We start from the raw sequence: 10373 nt of genomic DNA on the forward strand, positions 1-10373 counted from the left end.
ATAGGAAGTTTAGGAACGGCATGAGCAATATTTTCTACAAGCTTGTAGATGACTAGAATTTTTTTTCGTGGTGTAGGGGATTTATTCACGATGGATGGAACATGGACAGTCATGTGTAGAATGGCTGATATGGTATCCCCTAAAAATGGGATGCTTTAGACAAATACCTGATAAGGCATTTATTTAGAATTTAGATGCTACAATTCACTATTTTATCAACTATTAAATGGAAAAAGTGGACTAAAGCAAATTAAGGGAATTTAAAATAGATTATTAAGAACTACCTATAGCTTGAGCTTTTGTTTCTCGGTTGCCGTAAGCAACAATTCCCAGGGGTAATATGAATGGATCCTTGTGTGGCTGTCGATTCCATGCTGGATGAGCACCATTGGTTTCCAGTGGACTGGAAGGTCCTGAGCTTCTAGGCCAGGGGCGTCCAACCTGCGGCCCTCCAGCTGCTGCAGGACTACATCTCCCATACACCTCAGCCAGCCCCTTAGCTGAATGATAGATGTAGTCCTGCAGCAGCTGGAGGGCCGCAGGTTGGACACCCCTGTTCTAGGCAACTGAGTGAGGCTGTATGGGGCACTAGACTGTCTCTTTAACACTTTAAGCAGTCAAATTAAGATTTCAGGGAGAGAATCAATAAGAGGGAAGAAGAGGGATGGGGAACTAATGACGACACATAGGAGCAGAACTGGAGGGGCAACCATGGGGAAGAGAACACAGCAGACCAATAAAAAAAGAGTTTGGCAATATGACCAATCAGAGTTTCCTATTCCCAAGTTATGCTGAAGATTTTCCGTACAGAGGTAAATTGTTTGCAAGGAACAAATAACATTCCAGCTATCCATTGGCTGCTGCTTCTCGGGAAAGAAAGGCTAGGGGAGTTTGGTGGTCTTTGGATGCTTCTTACTGCTCGGGAGGAATGTAGCAGTTCTCTTATACTGTCACAAACCCTTTCACACCAACACGTTATAAACTTAAATTCAACTCTGTCTCATAAGACGTTTGGGCACAACACATATATTTTATCACTTAAGGTTTTTTTCCTCAATTACCTAACATTAATTGCATCATTAAAAGTTAAACTTAGTTGGAAAAAATTATGAAGTTGTTCAGTTGGTTTATGGGTTAATTAATATTTATGTGATGTGAATGGCTCTAAGAGTCTATTTAGTTTGGTTAATTTTTCATCAGAAAATGAAGGAAGCTGAGTAAATCATTTCTAACATGATTCTGGAATGTAAGAATCTATTGATTATTTGGATTTAATCATTTTTCACCCTGGGAGATTTAAAGAATGTCCTTCTTAAGATGTTCTGTTTACCAAAAGGGAGTTGTATACTGAAACATGTTAAACAATGTAAGACAAATAAAATAACTGAATAATTATATAGTGTATGTTTTCTTGTCTGATATATGGTGTGAAAAATCACATAGCTTGATAAAATCCAGCAGAAAAAATGTTTCTGAATTTGCACAAATTTTCTGAACAATCATTACATTGTAACAAAGAATAAACACAAATACCTCCATAATAAATTACTATTGGTATAACAAAAAAACAGAATGTTACTTAAATAATAAATTAAAAAGACAATGACATATATAGAAGAGAATATAGTATTAAAATACATTTTAAGCAGCTGAACATTTTAATGTTAGTTTTTTTTTTTAATTTATTACTATAAAACTACATTGTATGTGTCCATTTTCAGGGTAACCAAAATGCAGACCAATGCTAAACATTAGGCATGCGTAATATAATGTAAGGCTACCCATCGTCGTTGAAGGCTTTCAAAACCCAGCGATCTGCACGTACCCAGGACGGTTTTTGCAATTCCCCTCTGAAAGTAATTAAGGAAGTCAAACATTGTATTGTTCACGTTTATTTTTATCTTGGGGACTTTTCTTTACATTAATCATTTAATGAAAATGAAAAGCGTGGGATCTTATTAGAGAAGAATAAGTGTGATACAGTGCGATTGACAAAAAAAAAGCAGTAAGTTAAGGATGAAATCACTTATTACTGAATAATATGACTCACTTATATTGCAACACAAAGAATTACTATATAAAGGCTTCCATCTGACACTCAGGTTGTAGGCTTAACAAGTGGTACGAGACCTGGCACAATGGTGTCTGCATTCACCTTAATCCTTGTGTCATTGTCCTATAGCTTGGCATTTCCGAAGCCCAAAGCTGAAGGGGACATCAGTCTTCCAGATCAGAAATTTGCAGAGGTAGGTTATATGATTTCTGATACAATGCAATGCTCCATGGGTTTTATTACATATTATTTTCAACAGCGTTTGAAAGTAAGCTTGGAAGAAAGTCTTTAGTCAAAGTTGATAGCTCATGTTTTATGACCTCAGAAGTGTCTTCTTCTGAATAGACCTCTGAGCAGGGCCGGCCCGACAATGGAGCCGAGTGGGACAACCGCTCCAGGCGGCACTTTTGAAGGGGCGGCACTTCGCCGCCCCAAGCCCTTTTTTTTTTTAAAGCGGAAGAGAGAGAGAGAGAGAGAAAGGGGCGCCGAGTGGTTTTCGCTTACCAAGCTGTCAGTACCCGCTCGGCGCCCCTCTCTCTCTCCTCTGCCGTGAGTCTCCCTGTTTGGTCTCGGTGCCGGCTTGTAATGCTGAGTGCCGGAAGATTTCCGGCGCTCAACATTACAAGCCGGCACCGAGACCAAACAGGGAGACTCGCCGCAGGACTGCTGAAAGGTAAGTATAATGGGGGGGGTAGATAATGGGGGGGTGGCAGGGACGGAGGGAGAGGAAGGGTAGATAAGGGGGGGGAGGCATTTTTAAATTTCGCCCCAGGCGGCATTTTGCCTTGGGCCGACCCTGCCTCTGAGGCTCTGGTAGATTAGGAAACTTGACATCTTTTGCTATGTTGGCCCAATAAAAGGTATCAACCGTGACTAAAGACCCAATTTTTCCTTGCGCTAATACACAAATATATTTTTTTTAATTAAAAGAATCTTGATTTATTATGGCAGAACACAAATAATTAGCGTTATGGAGAACTGACTGAAATATTCATACTTTTAGCTATAATGAAAGCATGGCACTAAACCCCTTAATGACAAAGCCCATACATGTGCTCAAAATGCATTGTTTTCAATGGGTTTAGGGACAGCCCATTGTTCTTAAGGGGTTAAAAGAACATATAGCTCTTGTTTTATATTTGTGTCACTTGTGCTATATATTTTAATGTGAATTTAGCAAAATTACCTTGAGAAATCACACAAATAAAATGAAGCATCATCCAACTTGTGATTTGATTACATTTTTTTTACCAGGACTATCTGAACAAATTCTATCCATCAATATTAAAATCAGGAGTTAAGACATTTGAAGAGAAAATTAAGGAAATGCAAAAATTCTTCCGGATAAAAATAACAGGACAATTAAACACAGAAACCATGGATATGATGAAGACCCCTAGATGTGGAATGCCTGATGTGGCAGATTACAAGTTCTTCCCTGGAACTCCAAAGTGGACCAAAACATCCTTGACATACAGGTACCTGGATTAACTATACCAAATACATTGGGTCTTTGCAGTTTTCTTTGACCTGCTCTGTCTCTTGGACCAACCTTCAAGCTAACAACAGACTCTCTTCGTTATATTTGCACTTTTTAACTTCTAAAGTTTTTAACATAAGCCACTTACTAGTTTTTTTTCCTTTAGCTTTGTTTCTCCTCCAAAAACCTACCTACATGAGTTCTACCTAATCATGTTGATACTTTTACTTGCTTTTTTTGGGAGTTCTTGCTATTTTTTTTTATTTTTTTTTCAACAGAATTCTGAACTACACACCTGATCTTAGCAAAATGGTGGTAAATGAAGCAATTCGAATGGCATTCAACGTTTGGAGTAATGTAACTCCCCTGAAATTCAGGATGGTTACACGTGGTCAAGCCGATATTTTTATAAGATTCGCCAAGGGCAGTAAGTACATTTTGGAACAACAAAAAAAAAGCTGTTGCATTGATCAAAAACACATGCAGTTAGGTAAATGAAGTAAAACATTAAAACATTTTATATGAATTTAGCTACTTTTTCTTGCTTTGGATTTTAGATCATGGCGATTTCAATCCATTCGATGGTCCCGGCAATACACTGGCTCATGCATTTGCACCAGGCACTGGCATAGGCGGTGATGCTCACTTCGATGATGCTGAAAAATGGACAAATAGTAATTTAGGTAAATTGTCTGTAATTCATTTTCATGATCTATTTGGTAATTTTGGAATGTACATATAACACGTCGGTGCTAGTGCTAGGAACTGAATAAAAAAAAATCAAGGATGGATCAAGTGGTTCTAGATCTCTAGGTGAACAATGTTTCTAGCGTTCCTCATGGATTTACTTGTTTACATAGGAAAGGACCTCATGGTGGCATCCCTACCAGCTCAAATCCTTAGGTAGCCACCAAATTTACCTATATGTTAGGGCCAACAATTCACTGCATATTGCGCATTTCTGCCCTACATTTTTGCATTATTTAAAGAATAGATAACAGTACAGTCTGGCTCCTCATGGTTTATAGAGTGTTAAATAAAAATGGGGGTCATGTAGAAAATGTTATTCTAGTTGTTTTAGAACCACAGCAACCAATGGGATGGAACCATTAGTAAGAACATTCCATGAGTTGCTGTAGTGACACTTGTTCGTAATTTGAGTAGGATTTGGTTTTGATGTATTACCCCAAATGTATTTAATGACATGTCGCCTATGAAAAAACACCCCAACACCCATACATAAAATATGAAACTTGATTCTTGGGTAATGGATACATAACATAGCTGAAGCTAAGATGCCGAGTATAATTTGGAGTGAGTGGGCCAACTTCTTTGCCTTGTTATCCATGGCTCCCTAAAAAAAGTGATGCCTTCGGAAAATGTCTCACAGTCCATCCCAATCCCAGTCATTCTTCCCAATTAATCCTTAAAAAAGCAATGTTTTCTGTACATCTTAACTCCACATTCTCAGGATCTACATGACGTTTCCTTCTTATTATCTTATCTCTGCCCTGTTGTTAAGTTGCTCACTACTGTTGATTGGTTGAGGCAGCGATTGTAAGCCCTGCTGCCCTGATACATTGATTGTGGCTCCTGATATTTAAACTAAATATCTAAAACACAAAAAGAACATGCTATAACTATAATATGTATAGTAATTCGTATAGTATAGTAATTCTCTGATTTAGTATGCAATGAGCTGTGTCTTGTACTGTTCTGATTATACTACATTATAAGTACATTTTCATGACAACATCATCATCCTTGCATGAAATCTGAAGCTTGAGGATTTTTTTATTAAAAAAATGTTTGTTTCACTGCAGGATTCAACTTGTTTCTTGTGGCTGCTCATGAATTTGGTCATTCGTTGGGACTCTCTCACTCAGATGACCGAAGAGCTTTGATGTACCCTACATATAGATATGTAGACCCAAGAACGTTCCGCTTGTCTCAAGATGACATCAGAGGAATACAAACACTCTATGGCAAAAAAATCAAATAAGACTTTGGATCAACACAATATATTTTGTACGTTTTAGTATGACTACTGATTTCATTGCAAAAAAATTGGATGCCAGAGCACAGCTAGCACCTGTTTAATTTTCTGTCGCTGGAAGACACTTTAAACACTAGCCATTATCTGTTGGATATGAAAAGTTTATTTCCACAAACAGACAAAGGTTGTTGATTTATTTATTTTCCATATCGAAGCTATATTGCTGAATCTTCTTTTAATCTATAATGTATGAGTCTTAGTCTCGGCAGGGTCTCCTTCCGAATGTTAAATCCCGTGGGCAGTCAGTAAATTATTTTTTTACTTATTGTATATCCTTAAAAAATAATATATATATATATATAAAAAAAATGTCATAAAGAAATAAGTACTACATTTGTCACAGTCTACTGGTCTGTTGGCCATTTTTGGCACTATTCCCTCTTGGGCAGACAGCACTATTTCCCAGTTCACTTGAGTTTCTAGTAAATCTGATTTATAGGCAAGGCTGGATTACAGAGTTTTGGGCCCTCGAGCGATTACACAGGAAGGGCCCCTTGTCTGATTTCCCGCTTTTATCAAGCGCTTTTCTCTTGTGGTATTTTTTCCTTCTATGTTTCCTGTTTTATTCTTTCCTCCCTCTTTGGTAATTTCTTTTGCCCTCACTTTTGATATTACTTTATCACTTTTTCTATCATCTTCCTCTTTTTTTTCTATTACCTTGTCTGTCTTTTAAATTTTGTAACCCACACATACATATACACACACATGTACAGTATACATTTACACGCACTTTCATTCATTCATATACACATACACAAACATATATGTGGCTACCCTGGAGTCCACCCTTGCGGGATGTGGAGGTCCCGCTAACGTTGGTGGGCGGCCCTGCCGACGTTATGGGAGGCACGCTATTTTTAATGGGGAAATTGACGGGCAATGGGGCCTGACCTGGAGACCTAGCGAAACGGCGATTTATTCGGAGACTTCCCAGATATGCATACACACACATATATATATATATATATATACGTATCTGCATGCAAATACCCACACGTAGATATACACACAAATCCGCACACACATATACATATACTGTACGTATACACTTATATACACAGCACTTAACCACATCCTGTGTGTACCTTGTGGCCTGCCGCTCCCTCACAGAGTGGTGATCCCATTGTCCCACCGGGAGAGATATGGACCCATTGGAATGCCGAGGGCCATGGAGCAATTGCTCCGGCCATATTTATAGAAACAAAGCACAAGGATTTAGTTACATAGAAAACAGTAAACGTGCATTTACCCCAGAAAATGTCCTCAGTTAAGAAAAGTCGGTCTGGTGTTTGACAGGGGTGCAACAGAGGCCTCCATTATGTGTAAAACCTTGCACAAGATGTCTATGTCTACATTATCAATCTAAATGTATAAATGGTCAGATGAGGATTTAAAAGATAAAAACAGTGGATAGGTAGCCAATCACATGTTGGCATTTAGTGTCTCGCATAAATTCCCTAGGCACTCCCTTTCCATCAGGTATATGAAGGGAGTTCACCTTCACACCTGTGCCTTCACACCTGTTTGGCTACTGGTTAGTGCCGCTCTAGTTGCTGGAGCAAACCCACAGCATTTCTCTAACCTGCTGAACACTGTGCCGTTACATTCAACCCCGTTCCCGGTACATAGTGGTACTAGGTTTTTTTCACTGCTCCTCCGGTGGTACAGTTGCCCAATTGCTGCCCTCAGCAGCTTCTTCAGTGGACTTCCGTGGTCCTGTTTATTCTCAACTGTTTGTTCTGCTTGTTACCAACACCATCTTATGGCTAAGCAGCGTTACTACAGGACCTTGTATGAACTTTTATTTTGTTACCAGAAGCACTTGTTCTTACGGGGACACGGTGCGCCTGGATGCGGTGGGATCTCTGACTTTGACTCAGGGTGTTCGGTATTCTTTGTTCTTTTCTACCCAGCTTTCCTATGCTAGCCCAGGAAACCAATGTACATATCTGTGATAGTGGCATGCTTTCAAAAAATATTTGTCACGTTTCCTATATCAGCACTGTGATGTTCAAACCAAATCAGCTTGGTGGCGCTGTCAATTAATATAAAAATCACTATATCATCCAGTAATATGCCACTATCTTCCGATAAGTGTGTACTAGAATGAATGTAAGCTACTCATTTCCACAAAATTACAGTAAAACGTATAAAAGAACAATAAAAAAAGATAAACAGATAAATCATGCTGTCATATAGGATTATAAAATGTAAGTATATAGTGAAATTGTCTTGGTTGGGCAGGAGTTTGTTTCCACAGGGTCTATACAGAAACAAAACATACAGAGAGTGGGTTAAAAAGCAGTGTAGCCCCCACTTATTCAGCTTCATGGTAAGCAATTTAGCCATGTAAAGCTACATTACATCACATTTACTTATATAGCACCAACAGATTCCGTAGCGCTGTTACAATCAGTGGAATACCGTAATTGCTCGATTATAAGACGACCCCCCAAAAATCTAAATATTAATTTATGAAAAAAAAGAAAAAGCCTGAATATAAGATGACCCTATAGGAAAAAAAGTTTTACCAGTAAATGTTAATTCATGTAAACTATGTGAACAATTGTTTGTTAATAAAAGCTATGATTGAGAAAATTTTTTTGTTTTTATTTCCTTTTTTTTTCAACCTGCCCCCCAGTTATGCACATCTGCCCCCAGGCTTGCCACTCTGCCCCAGAAATGCCTTATACCCCCTATATGCCACTGTGCCCCATGATATGCCTTTTAACCCTCTAAATGCCACTGTGCCCCATGATACACCTTTTAACCCTCTATATGCCACTGTGCCCCATGATATGCCTTTTGACCCCCTATGTGCCTCTCTGCTTCCAGAATTGCCTTACATCCCTATATGCCACTCTGGCATTTAGGGGGTTAATAGAGTGGCGTATAGAGAGTTAAAAGGCATTTTCCAGAAATGCCTTATGCCCCCCATTTAACACTCCCTCCCCCTCCCTCCTCCAAACTTATCGGTGCTTCTGAGTCCCCGGTGCTTAGTCTCTGCACGCTCTACACGCTGCCCGGACTAAGCACCGGGGACTCAGAAGCTGCGGGGGATCTGGATCTTAGTCTCATAGTCAGACCTATTTGAGGTCTGATTATAAGACGATCCCAATTATAAGACGAGGGGTAATTTTCAGAGTATTTACTCTGGAAAAAACCTTGTCTTATAATCGAGCAAATACGGTAATTTAAATTCACGTACAATAACAAACTGGTACAAAAGGCGAAGAGGGCCCTGCTCTTGTGAGTTTACAATCTAGATGGCGGTTGAGGGGGAAGTGAAACAATAGGACAGGATAATTAGATAATACTTGCCACATACTGGCGTGCAAAGCAATCTATGACCGTATAGTGTGACATAATCCACAATATTGGTTTTTATATAGTATTTGCTGGCTCTGATTCCTTGCTTAGCCGCCTGTAGAGAAACATAGCATTGGATGACAGATATGAACCTTTTTTTCTGGTCTCACCTTTGTGCTCTTGTCCTGTCTTAGATGCAGATTAGCTTTTTTTGCCTGCACCATGCATGTTTAAATCACTTCACTGCTTACCAGTTCTTATACCTGGAAACTCTCGGGGTTCAACACTCAAATCCTCCAGGTCGCGGGACTGGGGTCTTGACACACACCCCACTCTCTACCCATTTCCCGTTTAAATGGGGGGGGGGGTTCCCGCTTCAGTAAAGTCAAAATTTCTCTAGGTCTAAGCTTCTGAAGGTCTAGTTTTAAATTATAACCTCTGTCCCTGTTGTCCTTTGTTGAATCCCTTTATGCGTTTAGATGTCTCTCACTTCTTCCCCCCAAGCTATACATATTGAGATCACTTTGCATTTCCCAATCACCATTCTAGTCACCCATCCTCTGATCTCTCTCCACTGTGTCAGTACCCTTCTGGAGATACATTTGTATTATTTGAGCCTGAGACTAGCTTAGCGCACCCACCTTTCTTTCTTTTCCATATTTCAATATTAAACTGCAGCTACAAGACTCTTGAATATTTTTCTGCTTTGCTTAAATCGTTAGCCATTGCTTGTTCCCCCACAAATTCCTACTCTGTCGCAGATGTCTGTATCATGTGCACCTTGCCATTAAGACCTATTACAGTTTAAGCCCAATTGTCTTCTATGAACCCCCCCCCCCCAGAAGCTCCACGGTCAATAAAAGCGAAGACAGTAACAAAAGAGCACTTAGAGAAGAGGAGGAAAGTACACTTTGAGGGCCTGTATTCTCTAAATCTAAATGTTTCCTAGCTGGTCTTTCTTTGCAGTCTTTGGCAAGTTGCCCTTTCTCACTACAGTACAGACAATCTCCTCGTTCTGTTCTTTCTTAACACTTAAACAGTTTTTGTTGAGTCTTCAGAGGAACTACAGGGGGCTGATATCCTGAGATATACCGTATATATATATTCTAGGGGTGTCTTATTGTCTGATTTCTAAACCACAGTAAGGAATCAGACAGCATATTGTAAGTGTTTCTGCCAAGTTAGCGTCTGCTGCTTCCCTGAACCCCTGGGGTTATTCAAACATAGAAGGGTAAAGGACACTTATCACCTGGGGGTCCAGCATCCGACTGGTGTAATAATTATTCCTATAGAAATTATGAATGAGTTAAATTTTGCATGTTTAAAGAACTGTTTCTAGGAAGGCTTTTGATCTATGAATGATTTTTTCTAATGCTATATCTAGGCAAAGCATTAAAACGGATTCTACACAAAAGCAGACAAATGACTTCAGAAACACAAATAGTGGTTATACTGGCAAATTTTGCAGTAATTTT

At 39.3% G+C, this 10373-nt stretch overlaps 1 protein-coding gene across 1 annotated transcript; it reads left to right on the forward strand.

Annotated features, from left to right (window-relative positions):
- The first annotated feature begins 2125 nt into the window (after window positions 1-2125).
- Window positions 2126-5663, forward strand: LOC128474216 (matrilysin-like). Its single transcript, XM_053456505.1, has 5 exons — window positions 2126-2246; window positions 3308-3531; window positions 3812-3960; window positions 4091-4216; window positions 5357-5663. Exons 1-5 carry the CDS (start codon window positions 2139-2141, stop codon window positions 5533-5535), a joined length of 786 nt encoding a protein of 261 aa, XP_053312480.1. The 5' UTR covers window positions 2126-2138; the 3' UTR covers window positions 5536-5663.
- The last annotated feature ends 4710 nt before the right edge of the window (window positions 5664-10373 follow it).

Source organism: Spea bombifrons, chromosome 2, assembly GCF_027358695.1.
Source record: "Spea bombifrons isolate aSpeBom1 chromosome 2, aSpeBom1.2.pri, whole genome shotgun sequence".
In the NCBI taxonomy this organism is placed as follows: Eukaryota; Metazoa; Chordata; class Amphibia; order Anura; family Pelobatidae; genus Spea; species Spea bombifrons.

Bases quoted from the DNA above. Each gene is read 5' to 3' on its own strand.
- LOC128474216 (XM_053456505.1), top strand. From the start codon at position 2,139: ATGGTGTCTGCATTCACCTTAATCCTTGTGTCATTGTCCTATAGCTTG. The intron at 2,247-3,307 runs GTAGGTTATATG...TTTTTTTACCAG, and splicing joins CAGATCAGAAATTTGCAGAG to GACTATCTGAACAAATTCTA. The intron at 3,532-3,811 runs GTACCTGGATTA...TTTTTTCAACAG, and splicing joins AAAACATCCTTGACATACAG to AATTCTGAACTACACACCTG.